Source organism: Berghia stephanieae, chromosome 2, assembly GCF_034508935.2.
Source record: "Berghia stephanieae isolate SIO BIC M18660-M18661 chromosome 2, UCSD_Bste_1.3, whole genome shotgun sequence".
NCBI lineage: Eukaryota > Metazoa > Mollusca > Gastropoda > Nudibranchia > Aeolidiidae > Berghia > Berghia stephanieae.
Window position 1 is genome coordinate 13,534,608 of NC_088361.1, and position 21,578 is coordinate 13,556,185.

At 34.1% G+C, this 21,578-nt stretch overlaps 1 protein-coding gene across 2 annotated transcripts in view; it reads right to left on the reverse strand.

Moving 5' to 3' along the window:
- The window catches only part of LOC144964364 (uncharacterized), a 38,663-nt gene that overhangs the window by 15,937 nt on the left and 1,148 nt on the right, over positions 1–21,578 (reverse strand). For both annotated transcript variants that reach the window (XM_078898525.1, XM_078898526.1), the window contains exons 2-14: positions 19,991–20,082; positions 18,591–18,659; positions 16,989–17,034; positions 16,142–16,240; positions 10,469–10,500; positions 9,615–9,698; positions 8,628–8,669; positions 8,076–8,152; positions 4,444–4,468; positions 3,447–3,566; positions 2,285–2,333; positions 871–961; positions 265–315 (exon numbers count right to left, since the gene is read on the reverse strand). In XM_078898525.1, coding sequence (XP_078754651.1) covers positions 265–315; positions 871–961; positions 2,285–2,333; positions 3,447–3,566; positions 4,444–4,468; positions 8,076–8,152; positions 8,628–8,669; positions 9,615–9,698; positions 10,469–10,500; positions 16,142–16,240; positions 16,989–17,034; positions 18,591–18,659; positions 19,991–20,082 — 877 coding nt within the window. The remainder of the gene's footprint in view (positions 1–264; positions 316–870; positions 962–2,284; positions 2,334–3,446; positions 3,567–4,443; positions 4,469–8,075; positions 8,153–8,627; positions 8,670–9,614; positions 9,699–10,468; positions 10,501–16,141; positions 16,241–16,988; positions 17,035–18,590; positions 18,660–19,990; positions 20,083–21,578) is intronic.

The window sequence follows — 21,578 nt, forward strand, 5'->3', positions numbered from 1 at the left end:
CACTCATTCAAGCATAATTTAAAATGAAAGATGAAGACGTCAACATACACACACACACACACACACACACAGACACAAAAAGAAGGTAAATAAAGGTAAAGAAAGAGAAGCAAAAAAAAAATTATATTCCTTTCAATCATATATTACAGCAGTCTTCTATCTATTTTAACAAACTATCTTTAAAATAGAGATTACTGATCATTGTAAATGCTATAGCCATTATTACTATTATGTATAGTAAGCAAAAATGAATCATAGACTTACTTATCATACTGTTCAATTCTATCATAGCAATATGATCTGTTACCAAAAAACCTGCAAAGAAATTTTTAAAAACGGATGTCAACGAGTCTAAAGAACACAAACATGAGTCATAATTCGAATTTAAAAAACACATTTATTTTGTATGTCTGATTGTTTGTTTTGTTTTTAATGGTTTTATGGTGCTTGCAACACATTTAAGTCATATCAGCATCAGTAAAAAAAAAAAAGAAAACGTGATGGTCAAAATATTATTCTAGAATTACAATTAAAACACTCAAGAAAAAAAAATAAGACAAAGGGGTATTAGTCCGAATAGGGAACAGACGTAGATTCCAACAGTAAATAAAGTGTACTTGGTTTGAGATCTTCTAATTGTCTCATATAGGCTCCGACTAAGAGAAATACACTCAAATGTTTACAGAATATATCCAAAACAGATATAGGGGGATAGAAGGCACAGGAAAGGCTTCCCTGCCCACTATGGGAGATCAGGAACTCCACTCAGCGCTTAAAGCTTATACCACCCAGAGTCACACAATGTCGCCGCCAACATGTCAAGATGATATATGTAAAATGAATGCATCCAGATTAAAAAAGATAGCTTACCTAAAATCAGAAGGCTCAAGATTTATAGCTTCTGTAAATAGTTGTATTGCAGCAATATATTCATCCATCTGTGCCATCTCATTACCTCGTACTGCGGACATGGGTGGTAAAAATATGTATGAAAAAACCTGAAGAACCGATTACATACCTAAATTATTTTAACTGTAAAACATTTAAAATTCTTTTTAAATTCAAAATATTCAAACTAAGAATTACTATGGTTAACTTGCCTCTATTTTTAAGCGCCTAGAGCTTGCATGAGATTTTGGTCCAATATAAACATGCAGTATTATCATTATTACAAGTATTATTATTATTTTGTTTATTTAAATACTTGGGGATCGTGGATTACTTAAGATCAGCACATAAATATATACAAAGACTATCTGTTTATAATCGAGCACTATAGCGAAATGTATCTGTAAAAAATGTTAACCATTAAATCATCTGCACGATTTTTTAAACTAATGACTTTGAATACTTTTGTGGTAATCTTATACAATCTGCTATCTCCAAGTATAGCGTGAAGATGTGTCACATTTCTATAGGGGCTCTGAACATGTACTTTTATGTCAAACTGAATATGTATTAAATATATAAATAAATAAATATACAAATAAATTGCTTTATAGACATCATTCAATCACTTATTTCCTTTTTTTTTATCCCTTTGGTCAAATGGCTATGGGTTTGAATCCACATTGTAACATTTTGATGTTTGATCTTGACCCTGAATTTTAAAGCTTCTAGATTTTTAGGCCACTGACTTAAATTAAAAAACAAAAAACAAAAGTACAGTCTAATTTGAAAAAAAAGTAACAAATTAAAAATAATAACAAGTTGAAGTCCTTCAGTTAAATCACATCATCCACTGAGCCAAAATCTTTTCCATTTCCTGTAGCTTAAAAAGAAAAGTATCCCTAGACCTGCCTAGTTGAAAATTTAAAATTCGTAGTTTTTACGAGATAAAAATGACAGCTGTCATATTAACTTTTTAAATCAACAATTTACCCTCACAATGATTAATTAATACTTCAATATCCTTCAATTTCTGTAGTCTGGCATCAACTTTCATTTTAAATAAGTTTTAACGACTTAAAGATGCTCATGAATTTATAAAATTGGAGCCAAAATTTCGTAATCCTCGAATTTTTCGTCGTAGTAGGCAGGTCTGGTATCCCTTACTTGCTACCCTCAGAATTCAACATTAAACAAAGCTACCAGATTACTACAGGATGATAAAAATTGGTAGAAACACAAGAAAAGAAAAAAATAACTGTTTATATTAATTTAAAAAAGAAGAGAGAAAAAAAAAAAGAACTGATGCAAGGCGAGGCAGAACCAGTTTTGTCAATAAACTCAATAATTGAGTTGTCAGGCATCTCTTTTAATTCCCACTAAGGGGTTTACTTACTAGCTAGTTGACGACTACGAAGGACTTTTGGGTGTATAACCTCCTCTCCCTGTAACAAAAGAAATAAATTTCAAATTACAATAATTTTATGTCTAGTTTTAATTAAAAATCATAAAATCTTTTATTGTTATTGAAAAATAACAACCATGAACCAGTGCTGATGGTGCCAAAAACTGAAAAGGGAGGAAAATTTTGAATGATTGCCTTTAAGCCCCATTATTTTTACAGCATTCACCCCCCCCCCCCCCCCCCCCCACACACACACACACATACACACACACATTTTTAGAGCAATTGAGATGATAAACTATCATTGAAGCTCTAGCTAACTTCTAGAGAGTGGGAAGCTGCACCTATTTGTTCCACCACACATCAAATTTCTCACTGCCAGTACATGTGATTGAGGGAAATATAACTTTTAAAAAAGAGGAAATTCCTCCTCTGACTCAAAAATCGCGGATTTCCACGAATCCGAGGATAACCATCAGCACTTATGAACACATCTTCCTGGCCAGTAAAAATAATTTTTTTTGTATATTTATAGCTCAGCAAACATCTCCAGTAAGATGTGACAAAGAAATTGATGTAATGATTTGACAACAGTCAGACGTTCTTGAAAACTGTCTCTCTTATATTTATTTGGTTATAATGGTGATCTGTTTTCAGAAAGACAGCAGGAAAAGTGATGCAACTCCGTCTTCATTGAAGCCCAAGACGCATCACCGATACTGCTCTCTTGGTGCCTACATTTATATATGATGCCTGATTAGAGTTAAATTGAACTACAAAGGATTAAAAATAAAAGTTATATGATAATAATAATAATAATAATAATAATAATAATAATAATAATAATAATAATAATAATAATCATCATCATCACCATCATATTTCTCTAGCGCCTTTTGTCAAAACCTCAAAGTTCTTAAGAAATTATGAAACATATTGTTTACCCTGATTTCAATAACAGTAAGAGATCAAATCAACCAATATCAAAACAATAAGACTATCAAGAAGGCCTAAAAACAAAAGTCACATAAAATGCATTTTAAAAATTCAATCACGGTAAAGTATTTAGTGAAAAAATATGTTTTTAGACGTTTTTAAAAAAAAAATCTAATGAACTCGAAAAATTTATGTGGAACAAAATAAAAAGGGTTACCTCATCATCACTCTTTTTTTCAATAACCGTTTTCTGTTTAACTGTTTGGTCATTACTGGGCGCTCCTTTCCTCTTTTTACTCACAACTTTTTTAAAGAATGCCGAATTGGGGTCAAATGACTGAATAGGGAGAAAAAGTGGGAAGTTTGTCATCTTTTTTTTTTTTAATTTAGCATCTAATTTTCAACCGCTGTAGATAAAAATTTAAAAAAAAAAAAAAAAAATTCTCTTTATTCATCCCATAAGGGAAATTTGTCTCTAGGGTCTTTTCCAAGGTTAGACAGGAATAACCCAGGCATGAGCTGCAGTGCAGTGCCGCAAATTGAGCTAGGGCGAGGTGACTTGCTCAAGGCCACAAAGCACAGCGGTGGGTGATCGAACTGGGTACCTTTCGGGACCATACTGCTGAGCCACGCTGTCCCAGATCTGACAGTTTTCATCAAGAAAGGAATAATGATGATACAACAATGTTGCTATTATCTGTGCGGCTATGTGGTCTGTGCGGCTATGTGGTCTTATGGTATGACACTCGCCTCGGGAATGGAGGATCGTGGTTTCGAGGCCTGCTCTGATAGTTGAGTCCTTGGAAAAGGCTCTTTACTCACATTCTCTCACCGTACTGAGGTGTAAAATGAGTACCTTGCTGGTAACAGCGTTGTCTCTGTCTGACAAGCGTCCTGTTACGTCCTATATGTTAACCTTTGCTTTTGTCTGGGGACCCCTTGTAAAACACTTTGAGCACATTTAGTGGATATTGCGATATATAAATGCTAAACTTTAATGAAAACATTCATAATTATAATAATAATATAATTTGGAAAAAAAAAGTTTTCACACCTACATTCCAGAATTTCTTCTGAATATGATCAGATCACTTAAATCAAAAACTTGTCTATGGAATATAAAATTATTATAAGATGACAAATCATTGATATCGGTATAAGTAATAATAACATGCTGTATTGTGTTGTAAATACTCTAAAAAGTTATTACTCACGCTCTCTTCATCGGAAGAGGAGACACTGAAAAAGAACAAGAGTAAAAAGAAGGATTAATAAAAACAATTGAAATAATAAGGAGTGGGCACTTGATTCAAATAGGAATAGAATTTCATGCATGAACTGACCAAAATGATATTAAAGAGTCTTCTTCTTCTTCTAGGTTCCATGCCTGGTCCAGGCTTCGGATACTGCATGAATTATCTCTCTCCATTCCTCCCTGTCTCTTGCTTTTTCAAACAGCTCTTGGATTGTTAGGTTGGTGAAGCCCTTCAGTTGGTCTATGAGTGTTTTTCTTTGTCTCCCCGGGCGCGTTTACCAGGTATTTTTCCACAACTTGCCAGGTATTCATTCTTATCTTTCCTTACTATGTGTCCGAAAAAGGATAGTTGTCGATCCACTATTAAGGGCATTAGTTTCCTTTGTTGGTATGTTTGTTTTAGCACTTCTTCGTTCGTTTTGTGTGCAGTATACGATATTCTCTGCATCCTTCTCAAGCACCACATTTCAAAAGCTTCAATGTTCTTTTGTGTTTCTGCATTTGTAGTCCAGCTTTCGCATCCGTATAACAAGATTGGCCACACGTAGCACTTCAAGACTCGGAATCTAATCCCGAACGACATCTGTTTGTTTTTCAAAATGTTTCCCAGGTCCATGAAGGCCTGTTTGGCTTGAGTTATTCTTGCTCGTATGTCTCGGTTACATCTTCCATCTGTTGTCACTATTGAACCTAGGTATTTAAAACTTTCTACGTTGGTAAGTTGCTCGCCGTGAATCGTTATATTGCAGGTGTTGTTGTTTTCGGGGTTTTTCTGTATTACCATGCATTCCGTTTTGGTGATATTCACTTCCATTCCCTTGGCTTCACTATCTACTACCACTTTGTCAACAATCTTTTGAAGTTGGATTTCTGATGTTGCAATGAGTACCGTATCGTCTGCGTATCTTATATTATTTATGTTGTGACCTCCTACTTTTATTCCCTCCATATTATTTATGCCCCTCATGATTGTTTCTTGGTATAGATTAAACAGATCTGGTGAGGCAACACACCCTTGACGGACTCCTTTCTTAATAGGAATGGAATTTCCTGTAGAGTTTCCGATTTTGATAGATGCCTGCTGGGTGTAGTATAATGTTTGCATGAGTCTGAGGTCTTTCTCATCAGCGCCAATGGAGTGCAGTTGTTTTAGTATTTCTTCGTGGCGTACTCTATCAAAAGCTTTTTTGTAGTCGACAAAACAGAGGTATAGTGGGGTCTGAACCTGTATAGCTCTTTCACTTAAAACACGGAGGAGGTATATTGCGTTCCTTGTCCCTCTGTCAGGTTGGAATCCATATTGTTCTTCTGCGATTTCGGGGTTAATCTTATTCCTTAGCCTGTTGATAATTATACGCAACAGTATTTTGTTGATGTGGCTTATTAAACTTATAGTTCTAAAATTTTCGCATCTGACTGCACCTGCTTTCTTTGGTATTGCTATGAAAATAGAGTTACAGAGATCTTCTGGAATTTTCCCAGTATTGTATATATTGTTGAATAATATGTGAAGTTCATCAATTGCTAGATCTCCTAGGCTTTTTAATACCTCTACAGATATTTCATCAGGGCCTGTTGCTTTACCATCCCTCATTCGTTCCATGGCATGTTCAATTTCACTTTTGGTGATGTTTGGTCCGCTTAATGGTTCTTTGAATTTCAGTGGTGGTTCATTTCTATTTGGATCATTGTACAGTTCGCCTATGTATTCTACCCATCGGCTTTCTATATGTTGTTCTTCAAATAGCAGTTCCCCTTGTTTGTTTTGGATACAACTTCCTGCTGCTTTGCTTTTCCTTTTCCCTGATAGTTCTTTTATTCTTTGGTGAGCTTGTTGGGGGTTGGGTTTGTATTCTTTTTCGATTTCGCAGCATTTCCAGTCTAGATAGTTCTCGTGTGCCTCGATGCATTTGGATTTAATGTGGTTGTTCAATGTTTGGTATTCTGCAGACCCTCTGTTGCATTTTCGTCTTTCTTCAAATAGGTTTAGAATTTCATTTGTCATCCATTCCTTTTTGCTGTTTATTTGAGCTATTGGTAAATGCTTTTCTGCAGTTGTTTTGACACACTTTTGGAATATATCAAATTGTTTTTCACATTTTTCGTTATCAGGTTCACTTTGGCTTTGTATCATGAGTGCATTTTCAAATTCTTCTCTCATTTTTGTTTGTATGCCATTGTCTTTGCATAACCTGTAATCCCTCTTTATTCTACCAGCTGTTCTCTGAATAGCTTTAAACTTTATCCTTACTGTACAAACAACTGGGACATGGTCACTGTCTACATCGGCGCCTGGATAGGTTTTGCAATTTAATATGCCATTTCTGAATCTTGATGATACTGCTATAAAGTCTATCTGGTTCCTTGCTCTGTCCCCTGGTGATTGCCAGGTTCGACAAATGGATGATGCCAAGTCTGCAAAGATAGATCATCATCAAGCCCTACTGTAACCTCCTCGTGGTGTCGAACGGTAACAGGTCAAGCTGGCCAACTGCAGAGGGCGACAAGAATAGGCAATGGCAAACCATTCTTGTAACTTTGCCGAGTTAACTGCATGAATAAGTCCAAAAAGTTAAACGGTGACAGCGTAAAGGGGAGCATGTTTTCACGGAAGACTGCTGCCTCGCTCGGTTGGGAGCGTGATGTTCGTCAGGTCACACCGAACCGTCAGCCAATTACTAGGCGAAATAAATTTCACAAATGTGACAAAACCAAAATTGGGACATGGAATGTCAGGACCTGTGCCCAAAAAGGAAAACTAAACAACATTCTAAAAGAAATGAAACGGCTCCAAATAAATATTCTTGGCCTGGCAGAGATGAGATGGAAAGAGCAGGGAACCATGTCAAAACAAGAAAACAACACGACATATAAGATCATATGGAGTGGTGGAACCTCTTTCCAAAAAGGAGTAGGGATGATCTTAGACCAAAAATCAACCAAATTTTACAAAGGGCACGTAGCAATCTCAGACAGAGTTTTGCTGGTTAAGCTAAGAGGACCTGTAGTTGACACCAATATTATTCAAGTTTATGCACCAACAGAAGAGGCGACAGATGCAGATATGACAGAGTTTTACCATTCACTAGACAAAGCAAAACGAATGTGTAAATCACAAGAAGTCCTTATGGTAATGGGGGACCTAAATGCTAAGATTGGCAGAGGCAGAGATGGTGACATAATCGGACCACATGGACTCGGAGACAGAAATGAACGAGGAAACATCTGGGCAGATTGGTGTAGAACAAATAAATTAATGATTTCAAACACCTGGTTTCAACAACACCCAAGAAGAACCTGGACATGGCAATCACCATTAAAGAGTAAGAGAGCATAAAAATAATGCATCTATGTATGATGAACATGGAAGGTAATTCTCCTATTTAAAAAAAATTCCAGCTAATATATTACTTAAATACACCATCATTTTCAATTGAAATATTTATCTGCTGTGTGAAAAATTAACACAAAAGTCATTTCTTAACAGTCAAATTAAAAATAAAATAAAATTACAACCAGATTTTCAAAATATTTATCTCTCCATATTATTAATATACACACTACTCTTCAAAACCTTTTTTCCACACCTACCTGTTTATCACATTATTAATTTCTTGTGCCGAGGAGGTACTTTTTTGACTCTTTTTAGTTTTATTGTTGGATGAATTCTGGATAAAATATAAAATAAGTCAAACATTAACAAAGAGAGAGAGAGAGAGAGAGAGAGAGAGAGAGAGAGAGAGAGAGAGAGAGGAGAGAGAGAGAGAGAGAGGGGGGGGGGAGGAGGAGAGGGTTGAGAGAAAAATTAGAGAGGGAGAGAGTCAAAGGGGGGGGGGGGAAGAGAGAGAGAGAGAGAGAGAGAGAGAGAGAGAGAGAGAGAGAGAGAGAGAGAGAGAGAGAGAGAGAGAGAGAGAGAGAGAGAGAGAGAGAGAGAGAGAGAGAGAAAAGGGAGGAGGAGAAGAAAGAGAAATCTTTCTCTTGATTTAAATGCTAGTGACTTCACACTACCCAGTTGGCTCACATCTGTGTTAGTTTAAAACGGACACTCAATCATTTTCTCATCGTGTAATGACAAACCCCTAAACGAGACTTTCTAAAAACTAATTACAAAAACCTAATACAATTATGAATAGATTGCCTTACCAATTGTTGTTCTTTTTCTAAACGTTTTCTTTCTTTTTGTCTCTGAAAATTAAAGAGATTGATGAAAAAAAAATATGAGTATAAATGAACAAATTTTTTTTAAAAATCTATATGGTATAAGAAATAAATCATTGAGCAAAAAACAAAAACAAAAACAAAAATAAAAAAAAAAACAACCAAAAAAGAAAGAAACGTCCTTAAGCCATCAAAGATTCTGTAAGATTTAAGTGGTCAGAACTGTAAGTCCTAGTGATCTTCTTACATTATAATTAGATGACATATATAACAATGCAGACTTGCCTAAAACTACCATGAAAAACTAGTAGAATTACGACATTCTGGCTCCAATTTCAGAAGTTCAAGCATCTCTAAGTTGTTGAGACAAATAGAAAATGAAGGTTGATGCCAGAGTGTATTATTTCAAGGCGTTTGCAGTGCGACTTTTATCATTGTGATGGCTAATTGCTGATCTATAGTGACTTCTATTTCTATCTCCTAAAATTTACGAATTTTAAAAACATTTTCAAGTAAGCGGGTCTGAATAATGTGTGACATTGCAAAAGTAAAAGTTACTGTAGTAAAAAAATTAAATAAATAAAATTGAGCTTTATATAGTGCAATATCCACTAAATGTGCTCAAAGCGCTTTACAAGGGGTCCCAGGTCAACAGCAACATTTAACATGTAGGACTGGACATGACGCCTGTTAGGCGATATTACAATTTTTCCAACAAAGACAACGCTGTTAACGGCCAGGTACTCATTTTACACCTGAGTACAGTGAGAGAATGTGAGTAAAGAGCCTTTTCCAAGGACTCAACTATGCCTCTATGAGGCTCGAACCCAGGACCTTCCGATCCGAAAGCGAGTGTCATACCACTAGACCACATAGCCGCACTTATAAAATAATGAGGGGTTGGATCATGTGGATCATGCTTTTCAACAGACCCGATCCCATTAAGAAATTAATTTGAATTATGACACTTACTTTCTTTTTTAATCTTCTTTTCTGGGCTTTACTCTGTTCTTTTTCCTGTTCAGTCAGATCATTGGTGGAATTTGCACCAGTATTCTGGTAATAATAACGGATATTATGTGTCGATAAAAACAAATACTGATATTTTACAAGAAACAAAAAAAAAAATAAAAAAATAAAATGATCACATAAATCTATCTGGATGAATTTTTATAATATTAATAAGACACAAGATCTACAAAATGTGCAAAGTCTCAAAAGTTCTATTTCCAGTGCTGCCAACGTCAAACCATGAAATTGTGTACAACAGAGAGTCAAAATGAGTAAAAAAAAATATTTAATGCCTACAGTCATTAAAAAAACCCCAACAATCTGAGCGCGATTTAGACCAAACTTTTGATATTATAATCGACGTTCAAAATAATGAATAGAAAAAATATCGACTTCCAGAATTCACATATAAATCCAATATGACCTAGCCAAATAATTTATTTTTTGAACTCCAAAGATGAACTTCCCGATTATAAAACAAACTAAAGTGTTTCATTACACTAAAAAAATGTACAATATATTTTCCCCCTTATAAATAACAAAAATCAAATAATGTGTACGATCCTCAGAATAATAATGTACAATGAACAAAAAAATGACTAAGAATACGTATTTTTTTATGTGAGGTCGACAGCACTGCATTTCCCATTTCTGCAAGACCATTAAATTCATGATAAAATAAACAAAACAATATAAAAAAAGCTGTGCCTGATCAAAATAATTAAACATGGAATTCTGATTACTAAACAAACAAGATCATTTGAATGTGTATAATAAGCAAAGAAAAACGTAACTAAAATGTTGAAAAGACTTACCTGAGTTTTAGAATTATTTTTACTTAAAGAATCTGGGGATTGAACAAAATATTGATCATGAAAAATAAAATTACAAGACATTTCATATTATAAACAAAAGCATAAAATTGTCATGACTGCACAAAAAATCTTTTAATCCTAACCTGTCTTCCACCATCTTGGTATAGAGTCAAAATAATAATCGACCTGACTTATAGATATTTGAAAAATTTGTGATCGGATTTGTGAGAATTATTTTAAAGGCATATTTTCTTTTTCTCTTTTTCAGAATGAATGTTTATCTTTATTTCAACAAATTGTCTTTAATAGACCAGGTATGATTTTTTTTTTTCTTCCTGATAGCCATTTCTTAAATGTTTACAAAATGTTGACAAATTGTCACAAAGTACTTTGTAATGAACTAGCATCAATTCTAAAGGGTAGAATTTTTTTTTTTTTTAAATTAGGCCCTTCCACCATGATATCAATGCCAAGGCATTTCATGAGGGAATATAGATAATTCATCAAACAAGATGTTTGATGTCAACAGGAATCACCCATAATGTCCAACTGAGCAAATAGGGGGTTAATAACCTTGCCCAAGGAAAAAAAAAAAGTGCCTGAAGCGAGGCAATGCCTTAACCACTCTGCCACTTGGCCCACCTACACTAAAGGGTAGCGAGGCAATTGTTGAAATTCATGAATGGGATAAACTCTGGCTCCGAAGGTTATGATGTCATCAATTTAACAAAGAATAATTTGAAATGAAATTTAAATGAGTAGAGATTTCATGCCTTTAATTGCCCTAATATCTAACTCTTTATGAAAAAAAAAAAAATTAAAAAAAAAAACAACTCCCACAACAGAGAATTTATATATATATATATATATATATATATATATATATATATATATATAATATATATATATATATATATATATATATATATATATATATATATATATATATATATTATATATATATAGGTATCCCAATCCAGTCCATTTCTGTGTAACGGGCCTGAAAATCTCTAATTTTCAACCAATTTCACTTGAAGCAATCTATATTTCTATTTAAGTTACAGGGATTAAAATTATATCACTGAAAAGCTTATCTATTCTCCTTCTAAAACATGTCAGATTTGATGATTTTTCTTGCAAAAATAGTTTATTAGACCCTTGTAAAGAGCATGACATAATGCGCTTTTTTATCGCGGCGAATAACCGAAATTTTATGGGTAACCATTTTTTAACCGCCAACGCTACTAGTACTTTTGTTGGATCATGTTACAAATAGCATTATTAGAAAGGGAATTAAAAGCTCTTTCTAATGATACCAATAACAACGTGATTTATTTACATTAAAACCCTAAAAAATCGAAATATTTCAGAAAAAATACCTAAAATCGGCAAAAATTCACAAATTTCGATTTTTTAAAGCCAAAAATAGGATTGGAAACATTTTTTCTTTATAATATCTAAATCTCGATGGTTTCCGAGATTTGTTCTTAAAAATAATTGTCTTGAAGAAAAATTTCAGTCTGCTTATAGGCAACATCATTCGACGGAAACCGCACTTGTTAGGGTTGTTAATGATCTCCTCTCTGTTATAGACAATGGTTCATGTTCTTTGCTGAATTTGCTTGACCTATCGTCTGCTTTTGATACTATTGATCACAATCTTCTTCTCAAACGTCTTGAAATTACTTATGGCGTGTCTGGTGCAGCGCTTGATTGGTTTAGGTCATATTTGTTCAATCGTAAACAGATTATTACGGTGGATGAATATAAATCGGAGGAAATCTTTCTTGATTGTGGGGTTCCCCAGGGTTCAGTACTTGGACCCGTTCTTTTTGTTTTGTACGTTGGCCCTCTTCTAAAATCATCAGAAGTCATGGTCTGTCTTACCATCAATACGCTGATGATACGCAATTGTACTGCGTTTCCAATACGAGAAATTTACAAGAAGTATCAGCCAATAGTAAAAATTGTATCCAAAGTGTTAAGAAATGGATGAATGAGAATAGACTGAAACTGAATGATGATAAGACGGAGGTGCTGTATGTGGGGAACAGGAAGTGGAAAAGTGAAACAGATTTGAAGTTGGGGGATGCCTCTATTCAAATTGTTGACAAAGTGAAAAACCTTGGCACATTCTTAGACTCTGAACTGTCGATGGAGCATCAGGTTAATAATTTGGTTAGATCTCTCTTTTTCCAACTAAAAAAGATTGCTTCCATTAGACGGTTCATATCTGAGGATGTGACCAAGCACCTGGTTGTGTCCCTCGTACTATCGAAATTGGATTATTGTAATGCTCTGTTGTTTGGCGTTTCACAATACAATCTGAAACGTCTTCAGATTGTCCAAAACAGCGCTGCCAGACTAGTATTCATGAAGCGTAGGTGCGACTCTGCCGGACTCTACTTCATGACCTGCATTGGCTGCCTGTTGGGAAAAGAATTAAATTCAAAGCTTGTGTTTTAGTGTATCGTTGTCTTGAAGGTACTGCCCCTTCCTACCTTTCAGAACTAATTGAAAGATATTCAAAACCCCGCCCCTTACGTTCGGCCAGTGATTCCACAAAACTAGTTGTCCCTCGAATTCGGAAAAATGCTGGAATGAGATCCTTTTCTCATTTCGGACCCTCTATTTGGAACGCCTTACCGCAGAGCATTCGTGAAAAAGAATCTTTGTCTATTTTTAAACGTTCCCTTAAAACATATTTGTTTTGATTTTAGTAGATGGTATGAGAAGCAAGATAGGTTTGGTTTGTGTTGTGTTGTGTGTGTGTGTGTGTGTCTGTGTGCTTGTGTGTGTAAAGTAATTTGTAATTTAAGCGCTTAGAGTCTGATGTCTCGGAGTTATAGCGCTATATAAGTTTTCAGCATTATTATTATTATTATTATGATGGTAATAGTAATGGTTGGCAATGTAGAAAGTTTGAAATCCCATTTTTTGTGACCTGTTTTTCTACTTATTGACTCTTGATTACTTTTTTTTTTCAGTTGATGACTATGAGGAAATGAAATGAAGGTTTTTGATGAAGGGGAAAGGTCGGCGACCTGATGCTTGTTGGAGTGCCCCTTTAACTAATCGAGTTACACTTTCTGCGATGTGAGGGGGGATCATCTGAGGCCAAGGTATGTATTGCATCTGAGACCCTATGGTTTGCAAGTACCCTACTCACAAGCACAGAAGCTGGTATTAGGTGCAGTTGAGTTATTACATATCATGACTATTTCATTATTTTAAAGCCCTTCTTCATACCACCAGTAATTGATTCTCTTCTATCAAGCAGAAAGTATTGAGATCCATACGGTATTAATCAAGTTACTGCCCAATTAATGCTACAAAAACCAAGATATACCGTAGAATGTAAGGCTCTGTCTCTGAGGGACTTCTATTTACTGCATTCAACCTGTTCATATTTCAGTGCTCATATCATGCTGCTGTTTTTACCCCATTTGGTTAAGTTGGATTATTTACTGCTTTGCTTATATTTCATAAATCTGCTCCAGCAGCTTACCTGCAGTGTGTGATCATTTTTCATGTATTTTCTTTCTGCAGATTGCAGAGTGGTTTACGTACCTCTATCCGGAGTGTGTCTTACTTGTCCAGAGGATAGGACTACTCATCGCCAGGAAGTTGGATACGGCTAGGTCAATCCACGACCCAACAGAGCGTAAAATTTTCCTCAATGAAATTCTTGACTATGATTACTTGTCGCCTTCACTGAGTGCCCTGAGCATCACTCGCAGTGTACTCTTATTTCGGACACAGCAGGGTTTGCCAGAGTCCTTCTTACTTGATTGGCTCTTACGTATTCTGAAGCTCGGACCAGTTCATCATAAATCCATTAGAAATGCTGTCAAGGCAATAATGGCAAAATTAAGGGAAAATATTCGTATCTTTTGCCAGTTCGACTTTTGAACCTTACTTTACACCTGGATCATCAACATCTCTGGTGTCTACAGTCTCTCCAGTATCAACATCTGTCTCTGCACTGTCAGTGCTGACTCCAATGTCAGCCTCTGACACTCCAGTGTCAACGCTCACCACTGCCTCAACAGTGTCATCGCTCACCACTGCCTCGACAGTGTCATCACTCACCACTGCCTCGACAGTGTCATCACTCACCACTGCCTCGACAGTGTCATCACTCACCACTGCCTCGACAGTGTCATCACTCACCACTGCCTCGACAGTGTCATCACTCACCACGGCCTCGACAGTGTCATCACTCACCACTGCCTCGACAGTGTCATCACTCACCACGGCCTCGACAATGTCATCACTCACCACTGCCTCAACAATGTCATCACTCACCACTGCCTCAACAATGTCATCGCTCACCACTGCCTCTACAGAGAAGGAAAATTGATGATAGTGAGGAAAATGTATGTGATCAGTCTGATTCTGATGTGGACGATGACTATGATGAGTTTCGATTCACAAGTCAAGGCCAATGGGTAGCAGTTTTTTATGACCAAAAGTTCTATGTTGGTCACCATTTTCAGTGATCAACGGGCTTATGTGAGGTTCCTCATCGACTCTTCTGTTCGTGCCTCTACTTACAAGTGGCCTGTTGTTGAGGACATTGCAGAAGTGGAGTCCAAGTATGTCTTCAGGTGGGACTTCGAAGTGACATCTTCTGCAAGTCCTTGACTTTGGACAGTTGCTGATAAGGCTATTACAAAGGCTTATCAGCGCTTGAAGGGTATTATTTGATTGGATTTGGGTGAGAATTGTCCATTAATGGATTTATATTGCTCATACAAGGTGCATTTTGTGTTGGAACATCTATTTTGTCTCATCTTATCACATTTCCTTTTTTTCCCCAGAGTCAATAATTTTATCTCGTCGACCGTTTTTGGCCAATTTTTAGATTGCTCTCAAGGTTATCTGCTGCAGTCTGACTGTGAATATGCTTCATCCATGCATAGTTTATTACTTTGCAATTCTTTTAAGACTAAAATGGTTATTCTGTGGCTGTTTCAAAATTTTCTATGAATTTTTGAAAATCATGGATTTTTTATATTTTTTGATTGTGGCATCCAAATTTCATTTCATTTCAAGAGTATTTCTTAATGAAAAGGTCTAGTGTTAAATGTTGTTTATAGTTTACAATTTTCTGTTTATTTTGAGGTATATTTGCACTATTTATTATCCTTAGTTATTTTTTAATGAATTTTTGAAAATTGGTAAATTTGACGAAAAATCAGTTATTTCCCTTGATTGCGATAAATGACAAAATTTCCATTTTCAGATCTCAATAGCTCTTTAACCGTGTTTCTTAGCGCACGGGAAAAAATTAGACAAAGTGTGTGGGTACAAGTCTTTATGTAAAAGTGATCCTTTGGGTTTTTAGTCATTTACTTTTCTTAGAATGAGATCTCAAAAATGGAGTATTTTGCAATGCGAAAGAGTGTACTTTTTCTCGCTATTTCGAAAGGCCATAACTTTTTTATTTTTAAATATTTTTAAATAATTTCTTCTGTTCTGTACATCAATCAACACATAGTTTTAAATAAAAAGTCTTGGATTACTATTTAAAGCTATCTAAATTTTGGTCTGGAATACCTAATATATATATATATATATATATATATATATATATATATATATATATATATATATATATATATATATATATATATATATATATATATAAATTTTTTTTAAATTGCATACTGCTTTCTTTCTGATCATCTTCAGAATCTTCACTTTCGTCATCGTCCTCACTGTCATCACTAGTGTCTGAGCAGCTGTGTTTTCTACCATTGGATGTCGCTGTGAAGTAGAATAATCAATATCAGATAAGAGCTCTTGTCTTTTTTTTTCTCCGTCAAACTTTGATCTATATTTGAACCAAACTTACTTTGATAGAAATATAAAATATACAGACAACCAATAATAAAATAAGAAATGACATTATTTTTTTTAATGTTATGGTAGTCATGTGGGCGTTTCAGAGAATTAGAATTATGGGATCTCAAATGCAATGTAAAATAATATTTTATTGAACTCCCAAGATGAACTTCCCAATTAAATTCATAAGATGTAAATTCAAACCTCGTGTAATAAAAAATACAGCATTCCATCTGGAATTTAGTAACGTATTTATTGATCTTTGTTGTTGGCTGAAGAAGGGTTTTGAGCCTGAAACGTTCCGTGTTTGGTATTCTGTACTTTTTTTGAAGCTGTTATATTCATTTTTTGTTTATTACGTTTTACAGTCCACAGCTTCTACAGCCTGGAATCACTTTGACTTGAGGTCAGTTTAAGGGATTTTGTGTCCAATCGACATTGGTAGATAAGGGTCTTTTAAAAATACAAGTAATATAACGAAGAAAAAAAAAAAAATGGGGTTTAAACATAACATTAAAATAGTTGGGATGCATTGTAAGTAAGAAGTAATGATAACAACTACGACAACTACAATTGATAATCAAGTGAGTGGTCAATACGTTCAAATAGCCATTTCTTAAAAAGGTTTGTGAAAAAAAAAAATCTTTCAGGAAGAAAAAAAAAATCATACCTGGTCTATTAAAGACAATTTGTTGAAATAAAGATAAACATTCATTCTGAAAAAGAGAAAAAGAAAATATGCCTTTAAAATAATTCTCATATCCTATATTCTGAATGTACAACCAATACAATCTGTAAATCTTACTTTGATACTCGCTGTAATACCAAAAATATAAAAAACTGACATTTTAATTTTACAAAATGATTTAATAATAATGAATTAACAAACAACTTAGTTTATTTAAAGTGTTAATGTCTCATGAACACAGCTCTTCACACAAATTGGAATAATATAAAAAGAGTGAATCTCATAGATTTAAACAAAAAATGCAGAAGCTAAAGAGAACAAATTACATGAACAATATAACATAAAAATTAACTGTAAATGTAATACAATAGATATTTTCGTGTTTTTGTTTCCTATTACTAGTTATCTACTTTACCCGGAGAAGGCTAAAGGCCGAAACGTTGTTTACTTTGAGCTGTGTCTTTTACATGAGTCACATTTACTATCCATAACATAAAAAGACATGGGACAAAGATTCATTGGTCTCAGATATCTAACATGTGCGGCTATGTGGTCTAGTGGTATGACACTCGCTTTCGGATCGGAAGGTCCTGGGTTTGAGCATCGCGCTCGGCACATAGTTGAGTCCTTGGAAAAGGCTCTTTACTCACATTCTATCACCGTACTCAGATGTAAAATGAGTACCTGGCCGTTAACAGCGTTGTCTTTATCCGAAAAATTGTAATATCGCCTAACAGGCGTCATGTCCCGTCCTAAATGTTAAATGTTGCTGTTGACCAGGGACCCCTTGTAAAGCGCCTTGAGCACATTTAGTGGATATTGCGCTATATAAAGCTCAACTTTTTTTTTTTAAGCTCAACTTTTTTCAACATGTTACATAAATGGGAAAGATTCTGTCAGATGCCACCTAGAGACTTCTCTCATTGCTTTAGAATTCTTTGGAGTTGGAGATCACACACCCTTCTCCACGGATATCTTTTGGCTGCAGCTTCTTATGGTTCACACTATTATGTTATGACGATCGACCCAATCAGCAAAGTCCGGTCCGCATTCGTGCACCGTCGCGAACCGCCGGTAGCATCGTCACAACACACCTTTCGACTAGATGCTCTGCCGTTTCGGGTTCTTGCCCACAGCGTGGACATAAAGGACAGGAAGTTAGACCCCACTGATGTAACGCACGGCCGTTAGTTGTAGTTTGCGAAACTACCTTAAAAAGCAGGCAGATAACTGGAGAGAAATTATACCCAGTGGTACCTTCTCTCTCTGGATTGTGCTACCTGTGGTTGATATCCGAGTGCTTATGTATTCATTATTTAATGGATTGAGCCGTAAAAGAGGTAAGACAGGAAGAGGCAAAATCCTCAAATGCAGACAAGGCTCGCTATAGAAATCAAGAAGCACTTGTTATTGACAGCTTTCTGCTTCTAAAACTGTACATATATATGAACCTAAGTTTTCAAGAACATACGCTTAGACAAGAATGATCTAATGCAATTCAAAAGTGCGAAGGAACCATTAAATTAAAATCTATGGTCTTATTTCTATTCAATGAATAAATTTCAACTTAAATAAAATACTTACAATATTAAGATCTTTTTGAAAACTTTTAACTGTAAGTCTTTTGTATGCCAAGGCCACTTGTTTAAAATTCTGTTTTTCATGTGAAAAAAAAAAATGAAATCAATTAGTTCAATTAGTCAAAGGAGTTTATTTTTAAAGAATTAAAAATACTCCAAACCAGGATTAACTCTGGCTCTAGGAGACGAATAGCTTGAATCTCTACTTTAATTTTACCAAAAATGACAAATATTCTCTTCACAAGAGTAGAGAATGAATAATCAAAGTAAGCGATTAATGGTGGGTTAATTAATAATTAGCAAATTCCATACCTAGAGTCAACGATTCAATTAAAAAATAAAAACTTAATAACATAATGATCTGTTCTGATACTATACTGATGTTTATAATTTTTTTAATTATCAAATAACGCATTTACTCTTTAACAAAACCAACTCAAAGCATGATTCACTCTTCCAGAAGAGATACAAAATGATACAAAAGAGTAATATTAATAGTAATGACCTGTATTTAAGAATTGGCGGTGATGGTAAATTAATGAAAATGTTGCTGCATACGTCCATGAGGTTTAAATAGTTTTAGATTGTAGGTTTAGCACGCTGCTTAGTGATTACCAATGTACGTTTATACAATGATAATAAATTAAAGAATAATAACAATAATTTAAAAAATCAAAGGTAAAAAGAAACTTGGCACACAAAAACTGATCTCAAATAAATAAATAATTTTAGAAAGTTAAAATCGAAGTTTTTTAAAAACAGGATAAAATTCTTTTTGAAAAAAAAACAAAAACAAAAAAAGAAAAATGATGTCTTTCTCAATAAAGTAAATATTTTTTAAAATATTTGTCTACAATGGGAATCGAACCGGTACTTTCAAGGTTAGAGTCTGACAGCTTGTTCACTGTGCTACGGAGTTCATCACATTCAATAAGGTCTTTCTAAAACAGTATTCTACCTTCAATGCAACTTCTATTTTCTGGTTTTATATTTCGATTTTTTAAATTATTATTATTTTTCTATACATTTAATAACAAAAACATCCTACAGATGTCACAATATAACTTTCGCCATGTCCAAATACAGAAACACATTATTGCTGATGAGATTGGGTGGGACGCGCATGCGTGACGGAGGTGTATAAAAACGATCCGTTAAGATACACCGTCAACGGAGGCGAATAAAAACACTATGCTAAGAATTTAATGCATTTAAAACAGGCTAATTGAAAACAAGTTGTGGAATACAACCTTTTTAGTAAAAAAGAAAGAAACAAAAGAATAATAAAAATAATAACAATAATAATAATGATGATAATAATAATAATAATAATAATGATAATAATAATAATAATAATAATAATAATAATAATAATAACCCATTCACGACTAGAATCAAAATTACCTTCTGAGATTCAGGTGAATGCTTGTGTTTTTCTGGATGCCATTTTATAGACAGCTGTTTGTAACGCATAAGTATAGAATTTAAATCTGCTCCTGTAAATTATAATAAGAAATATCAATTTCAAAAAATTATCAAATGGAATGCAAAATTAAATTCTTTTATAAATATAAATCAGTGAAAAAAGTAATAAATAAAAATGAATATAACTATGACAGTTTTAAAAAAGAACATGATACCAAACACGGAACGTTTCGAGCTCAAAATTCTTCTTCATTCACATTCATCAATTACTGAAAACTAAAACATTGAAAACATAAAAACATAAAGTTAAACCAGATCGACCCAGAGACATATTTGGCATGTCCTTCCTGTAATAAGACCTTGGAATGTAAGCAAAAAAGAAGGGAACAAGTCCCTTGCCAACAGTCGTCTTATTATTATAAATATACTAGTCACAGTCACAGTTCTCAAAATAGGCAGTTTAGTGAGCAGTAGCAGTGGCAGTCAAATTTTGACCCAACTCGCCCATAGGAAAGTTGTGACTGGAAATTGCCGTTCGCGTTTTGGGGGGTTCAATTAAAGATGCATAACTTCGTTATAAAGAGGAATATCGCAGATATTTTGGTATCATTATTTTCGTCTTTCAATTTCCTTTTAAATGGTGCCAATTAAGGAAAAATCCATTAATTATTCCAGAAGTTATATGAAGTTAAAATTTGTCAATTTTCAAATGCATTTATTTTTTTATTTACCGCGTGTGTTTTTAAAATTTAAACGCTTGTTTTTAGAATAACATTTAAACTTTATTCATGCCAAATTTCAGGGCTCTACCTCGATGCGCAGACACCTTTTAACTCTGCGCCGAAATGCCTTGTTTACATTATCTTCTCATCATGGCTGCCGGGCGATATCGATATTCATATCGATATTTTAAATTTAGTTATGTATTATGTTAAATTTAGTCCATAATATTTTCAGTACTATTATTTACTATGTTTTTATTTTGAATACATACTTTCCAACTTTATTTATAGGCATTTTATAGTTTTTGTTTTAAAATTTTGTATATTTCTTCTCTTTGTGAAATCCGATATTAATAATATCGATATTTTAAAAATACCAATTGCTTTAATTTAATTTTATTTTACTTTGCCATCAAATCATCAAGTTTCTTTCCCATATGTTTAGATATGTTTATCATTTGTATCCATATTCTAAAGGCCTTAGCCTTAATAATTATTATGGTAAGAAGCTCTATTAGTTTTGACACCCCCATACATTGAGAGAGAAGTGGGGGGGGGGGGGGATAAATTATATTAATTGTCAGTTCAAATCATGTAATAGTAATAGCAATAAACCCAAAGTGTTTAGCAGAATTTTTTTAAAGTATTAAAAGCCAGAACTTTCCTTCTAATTATAATAGGGAATCTGTTTCAATTTATTATAACTTTTTCAATCTACCATTTTATTTATATGCAATTAAATTGCCATAGGTAAAAATAAACTCATTATGTCATTACACAACATGTTTATATCTTTTCATTTAAATATACTCTCAAACCCTTTTTATTCTCTATGTATTAATTAA